Source organism: Symphodus melops (assembly GCF_947650265.1).
Source record: "Symphodus melops genome assembly, chromosome: 14".
Taxonomy (NCBI): domain Eukaryota; kingdom Metazoa; phylum Chordata; class Actinopteri; order Labriformes; family Labridae; genus Symphodus; species Symphodus melops.
The window spans coordinates 13,925,643-13,953,456 of record NC_136704.1 but is presented as its reverse complement, the minus strand read 5'-3'; the positions used below and the strand labels follow the sequence as shown (position 1 = coordinate 13,953,456).

General features: G+C 38.6%; 1 protein-coding gene across 2 annotated transcripts in view; it reads right to left on the bottom strand.

Moving 5' to 3' along the window:
• Nucleotides 1–27,814, bottom strand: part of LOC306835012 (contactin-associated protein-like 2) — a 214,968-nt gene that overhangs the window by 117,697 nt on the left and 69,457 nt on the right. For both annotated transcript variants that reach the window (XM_079361381.1, XM_079361382.1), the window contains exon 2: nucleotides 2,743–2,853. In XM_079361381.1, the coding sequence (XP_079217507.1) occupies nucleotides 2,743–2,853 (111 nt within the window). The remainder of the gene's footprint in view (nucleotides 1–2,742; nucleotides 2,854–27,814) is intronic.

The window sequence follows — 27,814 nt, the reverse complement described above, 5'->3', positions numbered from 1 at the left end:
GGCATGTGTCTTCAACTGACGGAACACAGCCCTGTTTGAGCTGCAGATCAAACTATTTGGAGCTCATCACTCTTTTGTTAAAAAGTTAGAGCAGAGCTTTCCAGGCCTTCTCTGGACATGATTCTGTCTCTATGGCCAAACACTCTGGCTGCAAAGAAGTGTCAAAGTATCACCAGGATTCTAGTATAGTATATTTCTCTTTTAAAATATGTCACTGAGGGGCCTACCTCTATGTACAATAACTATATATAACACATTTTGCATTGGGCTGTCAGTATTTTGTATGTTAAAAATGGGCTCACACAAAGGCAGCCATTGTTTTTGAAACAGGGATTGCAGGTGGATAAGAAACTGAGGGTTTTAAACGTTACTTTTAGAGACTGTGGATTGATTCAGAACTCGGGAGAGAAGAAGCCTCAGTCTGGATTTAAACCCGAGCTGCTCGCTTGGAGGAAAAACATTAACTCTAATTTGTTTTTAAAAATTGTTCTCTTAACATGTGAAACAGAAACATGTCCAACATGTTTTTGTTTTCTGACCTGTACCCATTGCAATTGTTTTTCCTGTATTGTTTTGGCTGTCGTTCTGCAATAAAAACCCCACACAAACAAGCCATTACAGGACAAAAACTAACCTCTTAGCGAAAGAAGAGTGATTGTGAGACGTAAAGGAGAATCACGACTATTGAAATGAAAAGAGAGACGAGAGATGAGATTGAGTTGATGATGAAGAAGAAAAGGGTACAAAGAAGGCCAAAATAGAGCGAACAGTAGTGAACAAAAAGACAAGAGTGAAAAGCTCTCTGAGAGTGAGAGGAGTGCAGGAGGCACAGAGACAAAGTGTCCGAGTCTTTGCTTTCTATGCTTTCTTCACGGCAGAATGGAAATAGGCTGCAAATTAAGAATGATAAAAAAATCAAAAAACATACAAATGTCCAAAACAGATACAAGGAACTGTGTTTCAAACCAAACACGGCTGGCAACTAAATCTGTCTGTCTGTCTTGTCAACAATGAAGCTAAACTTTCGACTTCGAGTTTCTTGTTAATGCATTCATTTCAGCTTTGTTTGCACCATACTTCAGTTTTCCTAGTTATGTTGAACTTTTGTGTCTCTTGTTGGATTCATGTTGCTTCTGAATTTGCAGTTCATTTCTCAGAATGAATTTAATTTAGCCATTGCACATTGCACATTCGCCCTTCAGCTCTCTTTTCAAATGAACACATTGAATCATTTTGTATATTTTTCCAGTTTATTTAACCACATGTACGTAACTATTTGATGAACTATTTGTCAAATTAAAAGCACAATTAGGTTTAAACATGTATACAGATGTAAAACAGTGATTGTGTCAGTAGTCAAAGATGCACAGAGTTTGTACCGAGGGCCAGCATTTACAACACAGCCTAATATGAGTGCTGTGTCCCATTGATTTTGTGCCTCCCCTGCTCCACAGCTCTGGGAGATTGGCTTACTGATGGTACATTTGGCTGCCAAATGTCACTGCTTGGAGGGACCCCTCAAAGTATGACTGTGTGGGAATGGATGACTGTGTGACTGCCGTTTTTGTTCTCGTGAATAAATTAACATGCGTAGGGTGTAATCCCCTGTTTAGGGACGCTTCAGTAGCTGCAAATGTGCATATATGTATATATCAGAGATGTACATATGGGCAAAATCAGGGCTGATCTTTTTTATATAGCTTATTTTGGTTAAAGACTCCCACAATTTCATCTCATGTTTGACTAAGAAAACAAGCAGAGTGTCCTCCCTCTTCATATGGACTAGTTTGAAACCCACACATTTACACTTGTAACATAACGATAAGGGAAGAGTTCAAGAAATGAATACAACACACTCTACATAACCAAGTCATTAAGTCGAGGTATACATTATTATTAACTGACGTTTTTTCCTTCAGGTGATAGTCTACCTTCAAGGAGAGAAACACTCACTAATTTAAACATACCATATTGAAGTGTTTAAAATGCTGACTTTGTTAAAGTTGAGTGTAAAGGCTTTTTTCATTATATTAGGAAAATAAGACACTTGAGTAGAACTTGTGCATGGACATTTTTAACCGTTGTTGTGAAGAAAACCGACAGAGATAGACTGATGTCAAAGTAACATGAGTATATGCTTCAACCATTTTTAATTCCCTCTATGTGGACCTCCATCCTTAAGGAGAATTAATCAAAGAAAGCTACACATAGTTTTGTGTCTGTTGGTGTGTTTTTGTTCAAGGATGAACAGCCCTGTCTCTCAGTAATAATTCTATTGGTATGATTAAGCACATTAGATTACCTTGCCTTTATTTGTCGGCTCTGAGCACTATCGTCTCAGCTGTAGTGTGACTATATTAGATGGTAACAAATGAATTATTAATTGTATAAACATAGAGGGGTGTAATGTCTGGCCCTATCTCTCCCTGCTGTGGACTGGTGTGGAAACGAGCTCCAGTCTGAGTCACTGAGATAATGAGTGGAGCTGAGGGAGAGGAAGAAATAAAGAAAGGAGGGATGAAAAGAAGCGGGAAAATAAAAAATGAGTATCAAGAGAAAAAGGAAGCAGGTGAGCGCAGCTGTGTGTGACTCGCTGTGAGTGTGTGTAATCTTTAAAATCATCCAAGGATGTAAGTACATGTACCTGAATAAAATATTTATGTCTCCCTTTGTTTGATGCATCCATCTAAGTACTCTCATTCATGTTTGCACTCAAAAGCCGACATCTTTGTGTTTGCTTACCTCCTCTCCTGTTGAGCTTGGCATACCCAGGTGCGTATCCGTTGGAGAAGACGGACGAGCTGGTGAAGGCTGTGTGAGGAAGAGGAGAGGCCAGAGCTTCATCACACTTCTCTGTCGGGGGGGGGGGGGGGGGGGGGGGGGGGGGGGGGGGGATGACAGAAAGAGAACATAAGACATGATAAGGGAAAAAAATATATAGTTGGTAGGAGAGAGAGAGAGAGAGAGAGAGAGAGGGAGAAAATTGGACATGAAGATGGAGGAGAGAGGAAAAAAAGGTAATGTTAGCGTAATTTACAATGAATGCTGAACATACACTTATGTGCTTCCATGGAGTAGTTCAAGTTCATGGCACTTCTAGTGTAATCACAAGATTATTGAACGTGAACTCGTGAGTTTACACACTTAACATCTCAAGTACTCTCAGCTGTAAATACGGTCATTTTATTCGTTTCCCACATTGTCCAAGATTGTCCCTCACAGGAGAGGAACCACAGGTATTATTTAAGGTTGAGGGAGAATAAGTCAGCCTAGAATTCACCATAATAATTCACCATAATAACGTGTCTGTGTATACTGGTCAAGATAAATTCAAAGCGTGATCCAAAGGCAACTGGATTTGGTCGAAGGGTCTTGAGGATGTTTAACCTCACCTCCGAATGGTTTCTTCGGTTTTGGATCAGTTCTATGAACAGAAGACGCCTTTCGGAGGAGAGGTGAAATGTCTTGAAAACCTTGAAAAAAAAATCCAGTTGGCTTGGATCAAGCTTCGAATACAAAATGACAAGCTCATTGACAAGATACATAACAAAGCCCAACAAATAAACAACCTACCAAAATCATGTATTTGAGGCTACATTCAAACAGAAGAAGCCAGGGGGAGATTGTTTGTATAATGAAGGTGAACAAATTGTTATAATTAACAATGTAAATACAAAAAGTTAACAATGGCTTTCCTCCATCAGAAAAAAACGTTTAATATAGCCATACAGATGTGGTTCTGAATATAACCTCCACCTGGACCAATGATTTAAGCCTATCAAAGAAAACTATTGAAACACCAGTGCTGTAAAGCTGCCAAGGCCAACCTGACTGCAGTGTAAAACCCCAGTTCCTAGCACTCAGAAAAAGAAATGAAACACAGGGACTATGACAGTATGGGTTTGAGACACAAAAGCAACAAAAATCACCTCGCAGAAATAAACCAATACATTCTCCTGACACACACACACACAAGCCCTCTTAGTTCTCTCAGTACATTAGGTTTCACACAGGAGGAATTGTGAATGGTCTGTCAGGACAGCTAGAGGCAGTCAATAGCTCTCTGTCATGCAACAGCATGTGAGTTTGTGTATTTGTGAGTTAGGTAGAATCAGATTTAGAAGGAAAGGTATTGTTGGTGGCTCTGTGCACTTCTGCAGTACACTCACAGTGTTACTTTCTTGGTCTGCTGACCTTTTGGACGTATTGTCTTGTGTCACAAGTGGACACCAAGAGAAAACAAATCAACACAGCCTGGTGATGTATATTTGTGCATAAACGTGTAACGAGAAAATGGTATGCAGGCTCCTTAGCAAGGTCTATATTTTACACTATTGCCTGGTTTGAAGACACACACACACACACACACACACACACACACACACACACACACACACACACACACACACACACACACACACACACACACACACACACACACACACACACACACACACACACACACACACACACACACACACACACACACACACACACACACACACACACACACACACACACGACCTTATAACTCACAGAGTTATAAGGTTGCAGGCACATTGACCTTGCACTGGTCTTGCAGTAAAATCCATTAGCATGCATTAGGTGCACTCACTGGCTTACAGTCCCAGAAAAAAAGCATGATATACCATAAAACAGGGTCTTTCTACCGTTCATCTGTTGAAAATGAGTTGTCATCCACTGCGCAAGCGCACCACCCTGGCCATTGTCTTGACACCAGCCAGGTGATTAGCGCTGTATCTGTTCTCACAATGGCCATAAATTCCCTGGCAAGAGGGATTGAAGGGATTGAGTACAAGCATCGGTGTGGTCTCCAAATACAAGTGCTCCCACAATGAAGCAGAAGGGGACTTTAGAGGGACGAGACGAGCTCCCGAGACAAGAGGAACATATTGGGGGAAAGATGAGCAACCTGAGAAAAAGCAACACCTCTATAGTGATCTGCAGAGTGAGACACACAAACTTGTACAGAAACAGATGCAGTCATATCAAGGCTGCAGTTATTCATTCGCACTCACAATGCCACACCTGCAGCTCCCTTCTCAAGAGCGTCTCTATAAGGTTCTCTATAAGATTCTGCGCATGAGCACGCTTTGTTGGTCACAAACACCCACACCCACACACACGCTAAGACATTCAGCTTCAAAAAAAGTCAAGAAAAGAGGGAGTGAATGGAATTGAATGGGTGTTTAGAGACTGAAATAATTAGCATTGAAGGTGTGGAGAAAATCCTGTGGCTCGAACGACTGGCTTTAACTCGGTGTTAAGAAAGATATAGCTTTTCTCCACAATAATCTGAAACAGTTCACACACATTTGACCCAGTTTAGCTGCTTATCACACTTTTCCGTGCTGCTTCTGTCAGAGTCTGTGCATGACCTCTTTGCAATGTGCAGAATATTTGTAATATTCACATTGTATTCAACCCTCCCCTCTTTGGTAAGTTGCACTTCAGGGCATAGATTTGTTGCATGCTGCTTCAAATCATTTGTAGAGCAGTGACAACAACAGCAAGTTTACTTTTATGTAATGAAATATGAAACTTATTTCTAGCCAGTGACATTTAATAAAGGAGTTCATGAAATGTTCCATTTTAAATCAAGACCTTTACAACGAAGCCTGCAGTTTGAAAACAGCTATACAAAAGATGGATTGTGATTTTGATGTATCTGACATTGAAGAAGAGGTCAGGATCTCAGGGATTCAAACACATTCAACTGAATTGCTCAGCAGCTTTTGAGATAACTTACAGTTATCAATAATATTACTAAAAGGCCTTTATATTCAAACAAGGACATTTATATTTATATTCAAGGACATTTTCCAGGAGTATCACTGTATTTACTTCCAAGTTTCATTGTAGCAGGGTTCCATTCACAACAGCGCCCAAGCTCCTTTGAACTGCCTTTTAATAATGACATCAACTAAATGTTTTCTGGATATGTTTAATCTGTGTAGATCGTAATGTTGGTCTGGTCACGGTGATGGATAACTATAGAGAACGAAAGACAAAAATGTGACTACTATATTTATTGTTGTTGTATTGAAGCGGGCATATTGTGATCAGCCTCGGAAGAACGATGCAGCCTCTTTTGGAAGTCTATTTTAAGCTACATTTATCTCATATGTTGCCACGGTCAGCAAATGTTGTTTTTTTTTAACTCAAGGCCACATGTCATTTGAGTTATTTTACACTCTTGAAAGTACAAGCAGTAAATCAGACATTGTGTTGTCTCATTTTAAAGCACCTTAAAATGAATGCACCTTTACCAACAAACTTAATACATTGAAGAGATTTATTTCTTTAAGATGACGACAGTTAATTGCATAAAGCTTTCCTGTATAATAAATGAAACAATTAATTGCAGCACCAGATGTTCTCTGACACAGACAAACACAAAGGGTGCGTGTAAGCATGTGCAGAATAGCTGAAATACTGCATGACAGCTCAGTGTCCCTGGTTTGTGGAAAAGGTAAAACATATTCATTGATACAGCCCTTTTGGTCATATTGCGAGATTGCAGCTGCTCATGTGTCAAGTGCAAAGTAAGGTTCAGTATGTTTAGGAACTTTAGCACAAGCAAATGACTTCAATTTTCAAGTGCAAATGTCAGCCTATTCCCTAAAGAGAGAGAGGTGCATATAGTTTTAGGCATGATGGTGTGATATGAGAGGAGAAACATGAATGGGCAGTAAGTAAGGCTGGAAGAGCAAGATAGATAAGGTCAAATAAAAATAAATACGTGAGGGAGAAGATAGGTGGTGAAAGCAGGAGGGAAATGGCTTACTACCAAAGCCTTCTTAGTGACATTTCCAGCAAGGTAAATAACCTGGGATGTGGAAAAATAGCAACCAAGAGATGTGTCAGCTGGCTGCCACCATGTGGGACCAGAGCCATGGATAGACAGAGTTTGGCCGGCATGTTCAAAAGGCTTCAAATCTCTGCCACATCTCTGGAGCTGAAGGGAACTGGACACAGTTAGAGGAGACATTTATGACATCCTAAATGTCAGTTGGCATTAAATCACAGATTTAGCCATGCAACTAAATGTTACCATCCAGGGTAAAGCATAGTGACACATAAAAACACTCCTTTAATGAACATGTGCATCATTTTCCATAGGGGAAAACAATCTTGATTTTTTCAGGTCAATCCAGTCAAGGCAGATGGCTGCCTACTCATGAGTCTGGTTCTGCCGAGAAACACTGAGAGAGAATTGGAGTTGGAGGAACTTTTGATCCAGACTACTTCAAACCCTGGTGGCCATTTTTAACAATGGGGTCAGTCATACAGTAAGAATATTCAGAGCTCTTGACCAGACTGCCCGGCAGACAGAGATAAAAAATACACAACTTTTTTTAAGGACTATGGAGAGTTGTGGTGTGGAGCTGTCAAGTCTGTCCTCACAACAAGACTGAACACTGAAGTTTGGGGACTTGAGGGCTTATTTTACTCGACTCAAGTCATGAACACTGTGGAAGCTGTCAAAAGTACCGACAGCTGCATGGAGATACAGTCTGACTTTTCAAACTGCCAGTGAGTGGGCGAGTCTCCGTCTGTGCATGCCTCTCTCTGGTGTGGCCAGTAGCCTAACCGGACTATTCCATTTTGTCCACATTCTTGTTTTCGCTCCATCTGGAGCAGACTGGAGCAGAGAGGGTCTTTCACTAAATTGTGTTTGCTGCTCTCAAAAGCCTCCTGTAGTGACCTAATTTCATTATGTAAAATGTATGAATGCAATTCATTTCTGTTTAAAAATCTTAGTCAAGCAGAGGTTTTCATCTGTAGGATGACAAAGTTTCGAACTTCAACATGTGATTTTGGTCAACAAACCATTTAAAGCAAAACATTGCTTGCGTGCGGTAGTTTTTAAAATGTTTTTTTAAACAGGAATTAATGCAACAGTTTTTACAGGGTCACAGAGAAAATAGTATAGAAAACAGTTAACAAGCACTTCACTAATCAGAAAGCAGATATGTGCGCGTTCTCCAGCACACCTGGGATAGCATGACAGCAGGTCCCTGGTGGCTTCACAGAGTGGGATAGGACACAAGTTAACAGATGTTTCGCAGCACAGAGAAGGCCTCATTAATTGGCAGTACAGATGGTGGTCCTACAAGAGCATTTGGCGACATACAAGAAAAAAAAGAAAGAAAAAAAAAGAAAGAAAAAAAAAACAGAATATGTATGACTCATAGGACGACATGAGATAGTTATGGAAACACCAACAGGTCAGGACAGTGCATTCCTTTTTTTACAAAGAGAAGGGTGCTAACACACCAATGGGAAATGTTCACTCCTGCTAAATGATTAACACTGTTTCCCTGTGGAAAATATCTTGGTGTATGGTGCATGTCAATAGTACGGTAATATATAACCAGAGAAAAGAAGAAAACACCTTCTGGAGTAAAACTTCTTGATGTTAATCACACTGGATGATAAAAGTTTGTGATGAAAGACATGCATTCAGCACAGTTTAACTCAGGAGGACACACACTTATTACATGGCTTGAAGTGAACTCAGACATGACTTTGGCATCCTCATGTGTCACATCACCATGAGAAGAATACAACTAGTGAGCACTAGTGTGAGCTACTGTCTATCAAAAATGGCTGTGGATTTTAGACTGAAATTACACCTTTAATTTTGTAGAGAGAGCAGGTCGCTCTTCTATCAAGTTTAATGCCAAGTTTCTCTGGAAGCCAAAAATGGACAAAACTAGATAAAGTGAGAGCCTTGTCATTTTTCACAAATGTAGCAGCCATTACTGATGAAGGGATGGCAATCATCTGGACCCTACTTGAAGCCCACTCAAGTTTTTTTTTTTTTTTTTCCCCACAGTAACCCAGTGGGAGATGAAATTACCATTTTAAAAAGAAGCAAGCTTTTCCATGAGGGAAAATGGTTTTTTTTTTTGTTTAAATGAAACCATCAGACTGAGTTTTACTGTAAGTTTCTGAATTAGTTGTTTTTCAGCTGAGCTCTGGGAGGAAGATGAGTTGCTTTCAACATATCTATCTCTCAGTTTAGAAATGTATGAGAGTGTGTGGATTCCCTCTAACTTAGCCTTGGGATGAGATACCTTGTTATAATATTCTCTATCTTTTTTTAAATTTTATTTTTTTTAGCTAGCATTCGTTTTCATCCTTGTTGCTATGTTCCCTCCTATTTATCTGCCTTTTTTATATCTGCTTTGTTATATTTTAGGACATGATAATTGATTGTATCCTCCTAATTTGGAGATATTGTATTTGACATTGATTCTTCTCATGCTTTTCATGTAGTCAATACTCTTTCACTCTGACTTACATATCTTTCAACCACCTCATCCTCTACTCTACTCTCCAACTACCCAAATACACCCCCAGGCATGCCAACTCTTAGCTCGAGCTGTTAATCTACATTGAGTGGTCCAGATTCATTTTTCATGTCTGGTAAGCCTCACCAACACAAGACGAACTGAAACAACATCAATGCTTGACAAGCTTCTTATGTGGCCTGTTGTTAACTAATGTTGGCCATATTTATGCTGTTTAAAGACAAAAAAAACTTACTTTCAAACTGTATTGCATTCAAATACACCAACTAATACAACCATCAGTTGGTGCTTTGTAAGTTGTTTTGCTCTGCTGGATGAACATTTCACACAAACCATTGGCTTTCTACAGACATTTAAGAACACTCATTCTCTTTTGACAGCTAGGAAAATGTCATCGTAATTCATATGATTTACATGATACTTCAATGTAAACAGAGCTCATAGCAATCCTGACATCATGGACGGCACTATCTTGTAGCGGCAGTAGCTCAGTCCATAGGGACTGAGGTTGGGAACCGGACGGTCGGCGGTTCAAGTCCCGATGCAGAACAAAACATGGAAATCGGTCTGGAACAGTAGCTAGTCCACTTCTTAAGCACTGCTAAGTGCCCTTGAGCAAGGCACAACACCCCTACCAGCTCAGAGGGCACTTCAGTGTGTGCATGTGTGTGATTCAGGCCTGTGTGTGTGAACCAGAATTTCCCCCTCATGGATCAATAAAGTACATACAATTAAAAAAATATGTATCACGTGGAAGTGGCTTCCTCTCTTCAATCAAGTCCTTGCAGTCAGTTCGTATCAGCGTACCAAATGTTAGCCAACACTGTTTCAGTTTGTCCAATCATCCAACCATGGATCCTCCTCACTCAGTTAGCCTGGCCAGCTCAATAAACCCCTCCTGGGCCTGCTGTATAAATGCATGCATTATTCACTGTGCTAATTAAAGGGCAGCTCAAGATGACTGATTGTCTGTGTCACTGGTAATCCATGGAGCTACAGGTTGGTTTATGGGTGGTCTGTGGTGACAGGATGCCCCCTGGTTTACCTCCTCTGATATAGCATTTAAGTAAGTTGAGGAAAGAGATGTTGGAAAGATGGATACACACATTTTAAAAGCGAGCAACAAGGTTTTTTGAGGGGGAATAAGGCTGGTTCTTCCAAATTACACTGAATGTAGACATCACGATTACGTTACAAATTACAGTCATAGCCAATGAAAAGTGGCAGGTCCATCACTGGTTAAGTTGACTGAAGTACAGTAATTACTGGAGTTGCATTAAATTAGATTTGGTAACTTGCACATGCAACAATTGCAGTGTTGCTTCAAATGGGAGACAAGCCACAGTTTGTGTAAGCTGTTGCATGGCAACATTATTTGATGTTTTTTCCAATAATTTGTATTGTACATGTTTTTCTCTTAATTACCACATGAATAAAGTCCTATAATCCTCACAGTGTTTTTGGATTGCACATTTGCTTTGAGGTCAATCAGTCAGGCCATGAATTAACACAGCTTGCAAACTTTTCTGTGAGTTCCTGTCCCGATTGTGATGGACTGGATTGCTTAAGAAAAAAAGTTAAATGTCTTGAAACTTTTTGAATGTAATTAATATAATGTCCCGAGCATAAACATGTTTAGTTATAGTGGAATAAAACATCACTTTTGATTTTGAGTTTTTTATGTCCCTGTTGCAATATTATCTTCAACATCTTGAACAAGAATAGTTTAATGAATAAAACCCAATGAGATTGTTGACAGTGAGTGTTTACTTCCAACATCTCTGGTTGAAACGTATGCAAGTCTGTGTAATCGTCACTTACTGTAAGATGAATTAAAATTGAACTTGCATGTCAGTTACAAAAGCTTTTCTTTTGCGCTCTGTATCAAACAACATCATCACTAACTCAACACTAAGCTTTTGTGTCTGTCTTTGCCAATGTACTTGGCTGTTTCAGCAGCCCAACTGGTGCCAGTTCGGATCAGTTACAGCTGCCTGATTCAGTGAACTCTATACTAAACTGTTCTGCTCAGAGCTGCATGAAGCAGAACCCTCCGTCCCTCCCTGATACTCCACCTTCCTAAGCAACTGTAGTGTGTTTTAAGTATGTATGAATCAAGATGCAAAAAGTTATGAAAAGTCCAAATTGGCATAGAGAAAAAGGACTGCAAGGGACAGCAGGTAAATAAACAAATAGCAATTTAAAGACAGAGACAAATCAGATGAAGCGTTTATGTGTGTGTCTATCTTTTGGAGCCAATAGCTAAAATGCTGAAAGCTTAAACAGCTTAGATCATAAACGGGCTGGGTGTCATGAGGGAAAAATCTGTACGTGACTTCACCGATTTATATCACCTATACTCACAATTTCTATGCAATTAGCTCCTGATTGACAAAGTGAGCAGCTCATTACACACATTCTTTGAGTCAAGGAGGATTTAAAAAATCAGCATGTTGAGAAAAGACACAGTAATTTTATAATGAGATAATTATTGAGAAGAAAACAACAATGATCAATTATTCTGCTTTCTGAATGAGGTTATTGGAAAATTCTTTGAGGAAACGGCAAAGGGAAGTAATGAGACCTTTAAAATTAAAGTCTGTATCTTCAGTGGGTCCCAACCTGGGGTCCAGGCCCACCTACTGCTGCTCGAAAAAAAAAAAAAAAAAAATCTTTCCAGAGCAGTGACTGTATATAAAGACCAATGTTGCAGCCTTTGATTAACAAAAGCCCACATTTTATTTGCAGATAAATAATGAAAGAGCTCTGAGGCTGGCACAGTCCAGACCACAACATATTCTAAAATTGTTTTAGAGTAGATATTCATGGTTATAGAAACTTCATGTTCCCTTTACTCTGCTCACCCAGTACAGCAGAACAGCTGGATTTGCCAATCCTTGTTATAACCCTTTACCCTTATCACATAACTAAACTATAGATAAAGATCAACAGTGACATGAGTCATAATAATAAGAGCTAATGATATATATATATACATATATATATATATATATATATATATATATATATATATATATATATATATTTTTTTTTTTTAAATTTATTTATTTATTTATTTTTTGTTGACGTGTCCTAAATGTTATAGTTTGTCATTTCCCATATGTGTAAACATGGAGGAGGCAAGCTTTGAAACATTTACTGCAACCAGTCAGTAGGGGGAGCGCCAAATGTTTTTGCTTTATTTTTTGGGATGCTGACATTTGTCTTGTAAAACAAGAGTGCAATTTAAAAAGACATTAGCAACTCAAGAGAGAAAGAAGTACACATTATTGTACAATTACTGTTCTCGGATCTTCTCTGAAAACTATTCCGTTCATACACTTGACACAAATGTTCTACACATCTTTAGAAATGTTCTTCGTGTGCTGTCATTGAGAATTCAGTAGAGGATTTTCCATTAAAATTCACTCCCCATTTATTAAACTGCATTTTCTCCTTTGTCAGAAAAGAAGAAATGAAATGACCACAAATAAACTGAAATTACACACCACAGGCCCACTGTGTTTTCTATCACAAATGTGAGGTTGTTATACAAGGCTTGTCACAGCACAAGATTATTAATTATTTCCCATGGTTCCTCAGGTGGGGATGGTTTTAATTTCAGAGGCCATTAAAATACCATCCTGCACAGTCCATATAGGGATTGTGGGATTTGGCTTATTGGTTAGAGAAAGTATTGGTATCAAAGGAGCTCAAACAGAAACACAGATGCAAGGATTGTGTGTTTCAGAATGACATTTAATAAGAAAGGTCAGAAAACAGCGATCGAGTGAGGTGTGAAACAAGTACTGTTCTATATGGTACTTGCCAACTTCAAACTTCTTCTTTGGAAATTAATTAATTAAAATACTGGCCCATTTAGCTTTCAAAATCCATAACTTAAGATATTTATGAACAAATACACAGATACAAATGTTGAGACAAACATTTCACACACACACGTCATCTTATATATCACATCATGTGTTAGATTGTCTTGTGGAGATCATGAGGGTGGAACTACAATGATCTAATTTAACACAACACAATTGTATGTGTATCAGCCTGAGTGTACATGTGGGGAAAATGACTAAACCATTTGGGAGTATTTCATTTGTAGTGCACAACAATATTTGATGATCCATGTGAGTGTTATCTGATCCTTAAATAACTAAATCACAACTTCTAACAGAAACAGATGAATGAAGCATGGGATAATAACCAAATATATTAAATAATAAAACATGCTGAGTGTTTCCATACCCCCACTGTGAGATCTGCACCATGGGTCACTATCAGAGCAGTTGATTCCTGCATGTAGGTGTGGCCTGAATGGGCCTCAGTTATTACTCTAACACAAGTCAGGCAGCATTGGAGAGCCTCCCTGTGCCCTTCTGAGCGCTCATAAAGATGATTTGCTGCCAATCTGGCAACTGAAGCCCATAATGTCTCTCCCTCCACTGGCCTGCACACCTTTGTCAACCGGAAACTCGGTCATGCTGACAAACAGCATGGCCGAGCAACAAAGACAAACAGGGAGAGAGGATCAAGAGAGAAACAACAAATGTATTTCATTTTTAAAATGCTAAATGTAGCATTTGTATTCTTCCACAGATGTACAACAACCACAATTTTATCCTTTATTAAACAGACTGCATGTTGTTGTCAAGTTTGTCTTTAGGGTGACAGAAATGAGTTATGAAGAGAGGAAATTGGGTAAATGACAGTTAAAAATGTATGGAGGCTGGTCATGGGACTGCACATTAACCTGACATCAAACTTTCTAAAAGGAAAATCTTACCAACTAAATCTTGCGGTACTGAATATAAATATTTTCATCGAGATACATTACATCTATAAGGATTTAAGTTATAAAATCTTATATTAGCAAAAGTTAATGTTAAATTCAAGTATTAAACTGAAAAACTTAAAATGCAATTTTGAAGAAATTAATTTTACCAGCTAACGCCAGTCAAAAATGACAACAGCAAAACTGAGTTTCAATGCCAGGAGTTGAATAAAAGTTCTGTTAGCCTTGATGCTAAATGAAAAGGCACAGTTTTAAAACAATTTATGCCCACTCCTGGATTTCATGATTAAATTTGACAGCCTGTTGGTCTACTCATACAAACGCTTTCCTTCTTATAGAGGATCCATATTGAAGCAGCTCTGTCATCAGGCCTTTGCACCTCCAATGTGTCCTTGAACAGAATATGAGATCCCGCACAAGAGCTCTGGCTGAGCACCACAGTTCACCCTGACCTTTGAACCTTATCTGTCTCATTTATCATCAGCCTGATCCTCAAAAAAATAAGTAGAATCACTATTGGTGATTCAGCTCTTTCCCCACAAGTAACTCGTTGGCTTTTTAATTTGGACTGACGGAAAGGGAACAAGGAAGGTATGGCTGTTGTTTTACAGCTTATATAATTTTAGAATCAATAAGTCCTGTTTGCAGCAGGTGTACTGCACAGTAACCACGGAGAGCGACAGAAAGGAAAAAAGAAAGGAGACAATGGCAATTAGAGAAGAAGTCTTAGAGAAAATAATCGAGGAGAAAACATTCAAAACAGAAAAACAACAATGGGAAGATATATTGAGAACAAAGACAGGCAGAATAATGTATTTGCATTATGAAAGTGTGAGAAAACATCTGAGTAATAAGAATTCAGTCTGAGTCCACTAAAAAAGGAGCAAACGGATAAAAAGTACATGCCTGAACATAGTACAGTGCACAATTTAACCACTAATGCATGCACAGTGTGCACACTCATGCTAAGGGAAGTCCAGCAGTAATTAGAGGGTGAACTCTATTTGCTAAACGACCTTCAGCTCCAAGACCCATGCACGGCAGGATGACAAATTAGGGTTCTCTCACCCAGCCATGCAGGGCCTCCCTCAGGTTAATGGGAATCAAGGGGCTGAATGTGTGTTTGGCGAGACAATGTATTCACTCCTGCGAGGGTGTATGTGTGTGTGGAGTGTGTGTATAAACACCAGCTGATGGAAACCCAAGCTGTGCTAAGCCCCCGCAGCTGTGATTCGCTAACGGGGATTTAGCATTGTTCTTTGTGTCAGGAATACCTGGCAGTGTTTTCTCGGAATTAGTATTTCTCCTGCATGGTCGAGAAATCCAAAACGAGGGTTATGGTGGTTCGCTTTGTTTGTGCTGTAGAAATAAAGCACTAACTGTGTTTTCTTTATACATTTGCTGCTAATGGAGGGGATTATCAATTTGTTTCTGGAACACAACTGAGTCAATGTGCTATGGGAAGGTCTTTTTGGTTTTCCCACTCATGTTTCTCTTTTAAACCTTTCTTCTTCTATTTTCAGACTCTATATTCTGATCAATATCTATCTTTTCTCCATCCCTGCATTTCCCTTTTTCTCATTCCTTTATCACACTCTCACCTACACTGTTCTCTCTCAGCCTTCCATCACGTGGTAATTATTTTGTGAAGCAGGATATGGTGGAAATGGATTGGTTCTGAATACCACTGAAGAGGAAGATATGCTCAGTGGAGGAGAAAACGTAAGGGATGAAAGAAATATAGAGAGTAACCAAAAAGGGGCATGGGACTAAGAGAAACAAGAAAAATGTAGAAAATAGTGGAATAACAATTAAGAAGTCAAAAATATAATACTGGTTCCAGAGATAAATTATCAATGACTAATTATTGCACTCAAGTGAAGACACATGAAATACACAGCCCGGAATATTTCTAATGGTTGCTCTTTCTCTGCTCATAGAGTTCTTTCAATAATAAAAGCTTTCCCTTTGTAAATCACTGAAAGGCTACTATAAGGATCACCACCAGATGGAACTATTTGGAGTTTCTTGAAAGCTATACATCAGGAATACTACATTACATCTGTTCGATGAAAGCAAAACCTGAAAGTGACCATGTCGTAGGTTACTTAAAGGCTACAAACAACACAGAGCTCAGTGTGGTGAAACTTTCCAACTACATTTGGTGAACCAATTTAAAATGACCAAAATCAGCAGGGCTTGCAGAAGGTCACAGATTAGCCCTGTTTGGTAGCATGACTGTAACATTATGGGTCATTGCAGTTATCCCCTGCTGTGAGGTGTTAGTAGGAAAGCCTGCACGCATGACGACATCAAGGCACGCAACGGTGGCACTAAAGTGTGAGCCAAATAAAAGCACACAACACAAACCCTGTAAACAAACTGATGGAACTCTAACAACAGGCCATGACAAGAGCACTGCAAAGAATTTTTGCCAAAGGAACTCATTTTGTAAATGTTCCAAAGGCAGTGGGAAAAAAAAAGTGAAACAAAGAAGCAAGAACAATAATTCAATACAGGAACGTCAGCTTTTTATCTTTAAAAAGTTGTCTGGAGACATTGTTTTTTTTTAAAACAGATTACCTTGTGCAGTTCAAACTTTTTTGGTAATTAAAGATGATTAATTCAGAAATACCACTCCAAAGGGGAACAAAAGTGAAGAGTAGTTTGTCTCACTGCTCATTAGCTGTGCAACCATGCAATCTGCAAAACGCGCATCATGAAATGGAACAAGAGTTTTGAGTTGAAGCTTTGAGAAATAGGACTAAATTATTAAAAAGAAGCAAATTACAGTTAGCCTCGCTAGTTCTTCCGTGATTAAAGGCACTTATGTCTCAACAATACGTTTGTATTTCTTATGCAAACAAAGACAAAAAACAACAAAGTGTGCTGTAATTGCTTTAGTGTTGGTGCTTTCATTCTCTAGCTGAGAAGAAACCACAAGTAGCAAGGCATGTTTAGCCTTTCAATTGATATTAGTCCCACTACACAACAAACAATCATTTCTCCCAGGCACGAAATTTCCTCATCGAAAAAGGGTTAAAATGAAAGTCTGTGTTGTTAGCTGATTAGATTTAATGGCCTCAACATCAACCAACAGATAGACGTTTATTTTGTACTAAACAATGCTCTGAGAGACTGTAAATGTGAGTGGAAAATGATGAATGTTTGTTTGTGGATTTATTTAATGCATTTATTTATATGAAAATTACATTATATTAAAATGAGTTTTTAACATCAAGAACTACCATATTACTGTTTGATTTTCTGTATTGCTGCATTGTTGAAGTTGAAAGGATATCAGCATTTGTAAGACAGACAAAAACTACACCACAAACTTTCTAATCTGACTGACCTATTAGAAAGGTGGGTCAGCTACATCAGGTTATTTTTTTGTTGTTGACCCTTGCCTTACGCAATCACACATTTAAAACCCTCTCTCTGCCCATAGAAACTAAAATGTAGACAACTCATTCGCCAATGAAATGCAAGTCCTTGATTTATTGAGATGCTGTTGTACGGCAGTCAGAGAGATGGATCAGATCTCAATGAGCGAATGCATAGTGGAAGACATGGAGGACAGTTGTCAGTTTTCAATATTGATGCAGAAACAGTCAAAATGTGGAACTTCTTCTTTTGAGGATAAAAAATGAGGAGTTTAAGAAGTATCAGAGTACCAATAATGATACAAGTGAATGAGAGTACAACAGGCTCAAAGTTCAATTTGTTGCAATACATTTCAACATTCCTCACAAAACAGTTTTTTCCCCATATGTAATGAATGAGTCAATCCTATAAACATAGAGTAGTTGTTTTTAACATGAACAAAAGTGTTCATGTGTTCCACAAGGATGAGTATTAAGCCAAGTATTTTTTTTTAACAATGAATACCTCTTACATTGTCTCATCTATATCTGACTTTAGTATCCATCTCTATGCAGATGATACAGTTCTGCTGAGTCTACACCGCTCATTGTTTAGGAAAACAGTTTCCTTGTAGTACACTTCTGAATGCACTCGGAAGATTTGAACAAGTGCTTAAGCAAAACCAAATTCAAGCTTTTATCCATTTAAAACCACCACCTCTTTTAACAATATGCTAAATAAAAGAGCACTTATCTCTTTTTGTACATTTAAAATTGCATTTTATCTTAATTTTATTCTTGCCCCCTTCATTGTGGAGCTTCCACTTGTAACCTTTGTCATTGCCATTAATAGTAACACAAGTGTTAGTACTATCAGTGTTATTGGTGTAACATGTAACGTGAAATCTTTTGCCATATTTATATTGTGTGGGTGAAGTGGACTTATGGGAATAATGCACTGTTGGGTTAGGACATAAGAGCCTCTGTATGTGTTGTTACACCCCCTCGAAACACGATGATTCATCTCAAGGTGCTATTTGTCAATAAAGGTAGATAGATAAATAAACACTGAATACGCTCTCATCTGTATACAATTTCCAACATACTGTAAATCATTGACACTTAACTCGACTGCCAAATTCTCTCCACTTAACTGTAAGACTTAAAGTTCCATTGATTAACTTTTAATTTGGAAATTCTGTCTCTCCACAGGGACAAGTATGAAAATAGTGTAAGATTATTAAAGGATTTAAGTTAATGTAAACCCTGGACTTTTTTCGAAGTGTCTTTATTTGTGGCTATTCTTGTGCTTCACTGTATTTCACCTACAATCCATATTCTCACTAACAAAGATTCACCAATCCAACGTTAAGCGACAGCAACAGTGACAGAGGAAAGCGAAAGAGGGAAAATCGGCTGGGCATGATTTAGCGATGGAAGAGGGGAGTATTGACTTTTCTTTTTTTCTCCTGAACTGCATCTGAGTAATATGGATATTTTTTTCTTCCATGTCTGTCTTTGTCAAATCAAAGTAGACACTAATGAGCACGTTGGGCACGACGAGTATACTTAAAGGAAACCTCTGCATGAGTTATAAATGGATTAAAAACAAAAAAATAAATTCACTATCTACACACATCTAAACCAGAATATGGTTGCTATTAACTATCTTTTTTGTATACAATTCTAAACTTGGCCTATATTCTCTGGCATTGCTGCATAATGAGCAATGAATCCTATTATAAATACAAACCGGCTTGCCTGCCTGCTGGATATGGGCCAGTCAGCTGGTTCTGGAAACCATAACAATGAATTATAGCCTGAGAAATGTCATTCATATTGTTCGCCTCGGGTGTAAATGCATGTTTTTTAGTGCTCAAGTGCATGTAATGTGTTTGCATGCATGTGTAGAAATATGTTAATCACATCTTTGTCATGAGCATCAATCATGGGATATAGCTGCTGGTGAGAGTTTAAGAACTGTCATTCTGCAGAGAGGGAAATATGGAGGAAGTTTAAAACATGCATTGACTTCACTTTGAAGAAGGCTACAAGGTAGAAATCTACTTATCATAACTTAGTCTATTGCTTCTTGTCATGTGTAGATAGCATGGAATTCAGGACAAGTAGGGAATATTTCATCCATCCATCCATCTGTCTATCCGTCTGTCCGTCCGCTCTGTGAGCATGGGAGAAACACTCTCTATGAAAAGTTATTGTGCTTTTAGGGCACTGGTTTTGGAGTGGTGTGCGCGCCTCATGTATGGTGGCTGTGGTCCTCCAAGTGGGCAACCCAGGTTCAACTCTGACCTGAGGCTCCTTCGCCACATGTCATTCCCCATTCTCTCTCCTTGTTGACAGATGGCACATTGTTAAAACGACATGTTAATGACTCCTCTGGATTTCATCCCTTGAGATGCAGGAGGAGGGAGATGTTAGAAGTGAGACAACAGCTGCAGCTTTGAGAAAGTCTCTATGACTTGAAAACAGCTCCCGAGATAAGAGGGATGTTTTCGACACAACTCCCGAATCACGTTTGGCATCAGGGACATGAGTCATATGCCAGATCAGAAATTGTGAAATATGGTGAAATATAAAATGCCAAACAGAGATTTTTGAAGTCATTGTTTAACTCAAGGGAATTCTTCTTTTGCTCTAAAATGTCTCACTCTATTGAACACGCATCACAGTATGCTTCTTAATGGACTTGAATACTCTTTGAGAGGGTTTGCTTGACTGCAAACAGGTGCCTGTTGTGTGATTAATGAGCAAATTGGCGTATGTTTAAACACATTTCATGCGTGTTTGAAGTTTAGTGCCTCTTTGGAGGCCATCTGTATGCAAATACTGAGCAATTACCTTGGCCAGATTGAGTTTAGTAAAACGATTGTGAGAACTTAGAAAGGTCAGCAAAGGTGCACAAGCTATGTGTAAGTTTATCAATGACTTAGTTTAAATGTAAGTTCAAATTTACGATGGAGTTCTATGCTTTATTTATATAGATCTCTGAAAAAATCCCTCAAAAATAAGATGACTACGATTTTAATCCCACTGTACGTTACACCCTACAAGTTAAAACACCCCTTACGTCTCTGTGGTGCAGCAAAACGATGACAAAACTTAAGTTAAAACGTATCCAGTTTCAAAGTAGGGTTTGGTTTGGAAGAACTGAAGACAGAACTAACGCCTCACTGGTGCAACAGGTCACTGGAGTGCAGGTGGTGCACTGGTAAGTGCAGACATCTCAAAGCAAGACGGTTCTGTGAAGATTATTATTTTTTTTTTTTAATGTGTTGCTCAGATGTATTCTTGTATTGTTAAGACAGCTCTAGACTTATGTCATGGACATATGGAGCTTGTAAAAAGTAAGTATGTTCACTTTAAACAAATACAACCAATACAAGACTTCAATGTATTTTGGAGCATCTTATAATGAAGCACAATGAACATAAAAAGGTGAAGAAATTTGCTGGTCTCTTAACACTCTCGCCCTGCATTCTCTAACCTAGCTCACGTAATGGAGGGAATTGGTCATAGAGGGTGTGTTGTACAGACTGACGTCATTTACTTAGCCTAATCAGAGCAGGTAAGGTGTTTAGGTAAAGATCCCATGGCAAACTACCTGGTAAGGAATCTAGAAACCTGGTAGTAAGTCTCAAAGTTTAACCTAAAATTCATATTCTGGAATACAAGCCACTAAATGTGTTGGACAGACAGAAAGACCTTTGTTTTTGGTCAATGGTAAATCTATTTCTCTTTACTGAAGTGTTTAAATGTATTTACCACATGTGCTCTATCATAAAGGTATTTTACCGATTTTACCTAAAGACTGCAATCTATTTTGACAGCACATTACAGCCACCTCCTCGCATCCATGTGTGAAATCATTTGAACCAGAAAAGGCCACATTTCCTGCAGGAACATCTCTTCAGTCAGTCTGCCAGTTTTTCACTCTGAAGCATACGACTGACTTCAATTTTACTCAGTGTCAAAGCTCATTAACCCCCGAATTCTCCGGCCAGTGACACTGTGAGTCCATGCCAACCTGTATTCGCATAACTGTCGAAATGTCACGCGGGGCGTCCACTGCTCGTTTTGATTCCAGGGCATTAGGCAGATGGGGTAGTCTATTTACTGTAGAGAGCGTGAGGCTGCTTGTAGCCGACAGAGCATGGGATTCTCCCACGCTTTCTGTTTAACTGACGCTGGAGCAGATTGTTTATGACAGCTCTCCAGCTCCAAACACCACACTGTGTGCTGCAGGACGGCTTCTTCTTCTTCTTCACTGCAGCACACATACTGTAAGTAGGAGTACACTCACTCTGCATCAGACAAACAGCCTCACAAATGAAAACTAATAACTGAAAAACCCATATATCTAATTGTACACATTTTATCCCACGCAAGTTCACATGTACATGTGTAAAGTATAATAGAAATACAGTACTTTATCAAACTAACACATTCTTACTGATGTAAACATCCTTTGTCTGATAGCTACATCAAATATCAGTGCCTGTTTCAGCTCAAGAGATTCATTGGACAACTGTAAAATATTACTCTTTAGACTGATTCAACTTCAGTAGAACAGGAGTGAAATATGTGACCGTTTTCTGCTGTAAATTCCAATGATAAAAAAGCAAAGCTGCGGGAGGGGACACTTGCATCATGTGGAGACAATCTTGTGCAGAATCACACGAAGTGACAAACACATGGCGCATGGTTTGCTAAGTAAGAGATGCCAAATACAGTACATGTGCAACAACACGTTCTTCTTTTATAAACATAAATATGTAGTTCATTATTCTTCAGTTTCTGGGAATCCTTCGTTGTTAAAGAAACTCAATACAAAGTGGCTCAGATACTTTATGGGTTTTTTCTGGTGCACATCAGCTTCAGCAAAGTGTGACAATGTCAGCAACAGTTTTTAAAAACATTTTTATGAGCTAAGTACATGATATAGTGTTCATACAAACTGTTTACATTTTGTTTACTATGACATATTTAAATTAATGATGAAAAATGTGTATTCAATCTTTTGAACTTTTTGTACCAATGTGTGGGACAAATGAACTTTACAAAGTTTGGTCATTTTTATGAAAGAAAGGTGTACAAATATTGTATGCAGTATTCCTGATTTATATTCAGGTGTACAAACCAGGGCACTATATTTCTTTGGATGCAGCCACTTTACTTTGCCTCTCCGTCTCTCTTTTTTCTGTTATATTTTATTCAGTCTCTATACTGTCCCACTTTTCCTCTGATTGTCTGGCTTTGTATCCCTCCCTGCATGTCTCTTATTGTGTCAGCGTGAACGAAGAAGATGCAAGGCTGTTCCCATTGGCAGTGTGGGGTAAACTGTTGACTTTGTGCTTGTGGGCACAGCGAGAATGATGCCTGAAAGCAGGATGCTTTCTCTTGCATGGGTGTGTGTGTTTGTGCAAGGTGTGTAGTTTTGCTTTTACCCGCAAACACACAAAAAAAAAACGAGAGGAAGCATTCCCCTGTGACTTCCCACAGCCAAAGTACAGTGTTTGGGATCATGTTGTTGGTTAAGGAACTGATGGGAGGGATTTTGTTTGTTTGATTTGCTAGTTCCTCAGGTCTGTGTGTGTGTTAATGTAGATAGATAAATAGATACTTTATTGATCCCAAGGGAAATTCAAGGCACCCAGTAGCAGTATAGAAGACAAGCAGGACACAAGACATTAGCTACAATACACACCTGCTGTCCCCTCCCCTCTGTATACAATAATCCCCAAACAAGATTTAGGAACCTTCCTATGTGACTAAGAGTAAACATAATTACAGAACAAAAATTGTGCAGTTAACATTAACATTAGGATTATGCTTATATAGCATAAATGTACATAACCTGTGAAGGAGAGAAAACACATGTTTTCAACAAATGTTGTGGTGTCTGTGCTATCAGAAGTGGGAGTTGAGCATATTAGTTGCGTACAGGGAGTCTCCTACCTGTTTCAGGCGGGGGAATTTGGCCAACAGACAGTGTACTAAAAGTTATAAAATGCTAAATGGGCGAGCAGTGATGAAAACACCAGTTGTGACATCTACATTTACTGTAGGTGAATAGCCGTTGAAATGTAAAAGCATCTAACTGTGGTAATTTCTTCAACGCTCTCTACAGCAGAAATAAGTTTTTGAACCCTTCTTTCTTTTGCCTATCGCTACAGTCATGGAACCTATGGGTGAAGCTTTCTTAGACACACTAGTATGTTTATCGAGTTTCTCATGACCAAACTGTAATCCTGAAGTTTTCTAACACAAGGGATTTAAAGAAGCAGGTGAGTCTTCTGGCCCTGTTGTGTCGTCTAGCTGTATTACTTTTCTTATTCTTGTGTTTTGTTGCATCTGCTTCCTCCTCTGCATTTGTTGTTTGTTTGACATAGTTATTGCCTTTTTTCCTCCACTCAAACATATTCCTCGTATGACTGTATGCACCAAATTTGATAATCAAACTAAGACAAACCAAGAGCCATGATACAAAAAAAACAAACAAAACAAACAACGTGTCGATATGAGTGATTATCACAGTATACCCAGTGTAGAAGGTTGTTGATTTTTAATTCTTAATGCATCTTGTATCTATATTAGCCTACTTATTCAAATGTTTTTTTTATTCCATGTTTACAAATTCACCTCCCCCAAATGGCTCACACCGGTCCAGAATCAAATGAATGAATGAACCATGGGCTGAAATGACCAAGTCTCCCACTATTGTGCATTTACATGCTCAGAATGCCACTGACAATGGCACACATATTTTCAACTTTCAAGCCTCTCATTAACATCTGAGTTAATCATTTTCTGTGCACTCGACCACAGACCATCCGAATGACTCAAAACACAGCGTTGAAATTAAAGCTCGTCTTTGGTTCCACACTGCGCTTGGATCAGACCAACATACACAGACATATCTTGTGTATAAAAGTTTTTAAAGTTTGCCGTCTAACCATGTAAAACTTTCATAATGACAATAATGATGGTCCACAGTTGATATCTTCTTAATTGACATGACTTGAACCATTTTACCACCTTGCTATGTTGACCTGTTTTGGGATTAAACATTTGATACAGTTGGGTGTTTTCCCCAGAATAATGTGCCATGTTTCTGTATTAATTGTGTTTTGAGGAAATTCGTTTTTTTTTTTTCAAAGCAATATCAGTAAATCTTACTTTATTAGAATTTCGACATTATTAGCGAGTTAACTATTAGAATATATGTGTAAAGTGGGCACTTGTAAAAAAACTTGAAAACAAATGTAAGTTATTCCTTTACTAGCCAATGGCAATATACTTTAACAAAGACATCATAAAAAGCTATTTGTTGGGCCATTGCCTCGAAACTTCTCAAATGTTTATATTAAAGATCTATCCCAGTCCCAGGACCTTTGAAAACCGTCCTGAACCACATGCACATCCTTCTAAATATTTCCTATAAAACAAAGCTTAATGAGGACCAACAGCTCACTTTCATGTGCGCTATTAAGCAAATGAGTTTTCTTCATTAAAACTACCAGCTGTACAGTTTCTCTTCACGACTGCCTCTCTATCACTTGGCTCAACAATGAACAAGCTTACTTTCAGTTAAACATTATCCTTAGGCAACTTTCTATACACATAAACATGTTACACAAACTTTTTTTATTCCTATTACATGCTGACTCTACATCCTCTGCCTCCCTTTCCATCTGTCACTCTTTTCTATTGAAACAGAAAGCTCAACTCTCTCTCTTCATCCTCCCTTCGTCTTTCCATCCCTCTCCACAAGCAGAACAGGTGACTCATGTTGTAATGTTTATGTCTTAGTTTTCAGTATGATAAGTTGGATAAGAACAGCTAATGTTGAAACACAGTGTAGGGTGCAGACCATATATTCAATAGTCTTAATTCGGTAACAAAGTCAGCCACTCTCCCACAGGAACCACAACTGATTCAGTACAATCCTCTTCACTAAAGCCAAACCCTCAGGCATGTTCTGCTGCTACTTTAGAAAGAGACACTGTGCTTTTCTTCTTTTACACTTTTTCACGCTGTGCTTAAATTCTACATCTAGTACATCATAAGTCTGTTTTCTTTTACAGATTAAATTCTTCAGTTTGCTTGCTACCTTGATTCTTAAAATGTGACAGCGTAGTGGAGCTCTTCTTCTCTCCACCTGTGTCTTCAACCCAACCTTTAATATCTCCCCCTGCTGGATTCTCTCTGCTGCAAGGTACATTGAACCTGTACGCTCTCAAGAAATACTGCCGTCCTGATTTAGCAGTCTTGGCTGTGTAAAGATCTTTTCTGTTCACATTGAGGAGTACAATAACAAAGTTTGACACAAATTGAAGTATACATGATGGACTTATGTTCCTCCACTCATTATGGGCAATACAAGGGGGAAGGAAGTCAAGGTTGTGACCCAACCACGAAAGGTTTTTTTTTTTTCCATAAAAGAGAGTGACCCAAGTGATAGTATTTTTTATGTTTCCCCCCAAATTATCCCTTGGGGCAAAGAGGCAGGTGGAAGTGTGGGGATGCAACCAATGTTTCAAATGTGGAGTAGTACCATTTTAAATGGTGTCAGTTAGCAATTGGTCCTTTAACGAAAGAAGAGCCAGCAAAAACCAGACACAATGACTCAGGAGTCTGACATGTTGTTTTCTGAGTGTTGACAACTTGTAATTGACTTTGTCTGTTGTTGAGATGAAATGAGAGATAGTCTGAAGTTGATTTTTTTTTTTTTTTTTTTTTACTGGAGAACAGTAGTGACTACAGTCTTCTGTGTGTTTTTTTTTTTTGGTTGTCTTTCCCACATGCTTTTTCTGTCTCTTTGGAAAGTACTCTCACAGCTTCTCTATCATCCCACGCCAATAACAACTTCTGCTGGCATCTCAAGACCCCTCAACCAATGCAGTTTTCACAGTTTACTGTTAGTACCGAGGTTAATTTATGCTGCATGTATACATATGCACGTCAATGTACTAACAGATTGGAAATGTGAATTTGAATTTCTCGGTTTCTGTACATACTATCTTAGATTTTTTTTTTTTTGGCTTCAAGCTCAATATGTGTCCGAGTGTGTTTCTGCTTTCCGTCCTCCCGCTGTTCTCTAGTAATGGAGAACATGTGGTAATAACAGTGATCTATCACAGAGATGGCTTGGCATTGCCAACCGCAGTGAGAGCAGACGCTGCAGCAGCATGAAACAGCAGAGATGTCAGTGTTGACAACAAAAGAAAACTATGAGCGAAGAGACCGAAAAGAGACAGATTTTCTTCTCCTCTGTCTGTCCAAGACAATAAACAAAGTCATTATGTGTACATACTGTTAGAGGCATTTCCTGGATGAAGAGAATTTGAAAAAATTGTCTGTTGTTGTGTGTATTCTTTGTTTTTCATTTTCTCACCAAGGTTAAAATGTTATAGAAGGTCATTTCAGTGAACCCATTACACGAACATGCCTCGCAATGACTGTAGGAAACCTCCCTAAGGGGGCCCTATCTGTCAGCACTCACTCTCATTGCCCACTTAGTTGACACCCATTATGGGTGTGAAAACAAAACGTTTGTTGATGGAAGTCATCAAAGTAAGATGAAGAGTCCATACGAGACACCAACAGGAGCAAGCGACGGGACATGGCAAACATATTGGTGATGAACGCTGGTTGGAGGGCCCCTATACTGACTTTTGCTTAGGGCCCCAACCGATTGTAGAATCGTCACTGACAGGGCTGGTCTACCTCACAATGCATTTATATCCAGCCAGAATCAGCCAAATTTAGTCCAATGTATATCTTTCTTTAGCGTTCTGCATAGTGAAATATATACAGTACAAAACTTCCCATCTAACATAGATTTAGAGTACACATAACTAAAAGCAAAACGTGATCAACATCCAAGTTTTAAGCATTGAAGAAGATTACTTTACAATACAAAATTCTCTACCTTATAGCTGCTACCACTCTACATTTATTTAGCTGGGACTGTAATTGAAAGATATCAACCACTTTGATGAAATAAAAATTACCAGAGCAATGCAGCAACATCAATTTACTCAGATACACTTTGATGGAATCAAAGTCAGGTTTAAATGGATTCATTCAAATATCGAATATGCAGTGATCGTCGTCTTTTAGAGCACATGGATATGAAAAAAAAAAAAACTGAAAGAAAACATAACTGTTCATTTTATGTTCTGTGTCTACTATGGTAGACTCCCTTAAGCACATTTAATGAATCTAATAGACATGGCCCATTATCGAAGTATCATGGCATTTAGAGCCATTTGAAT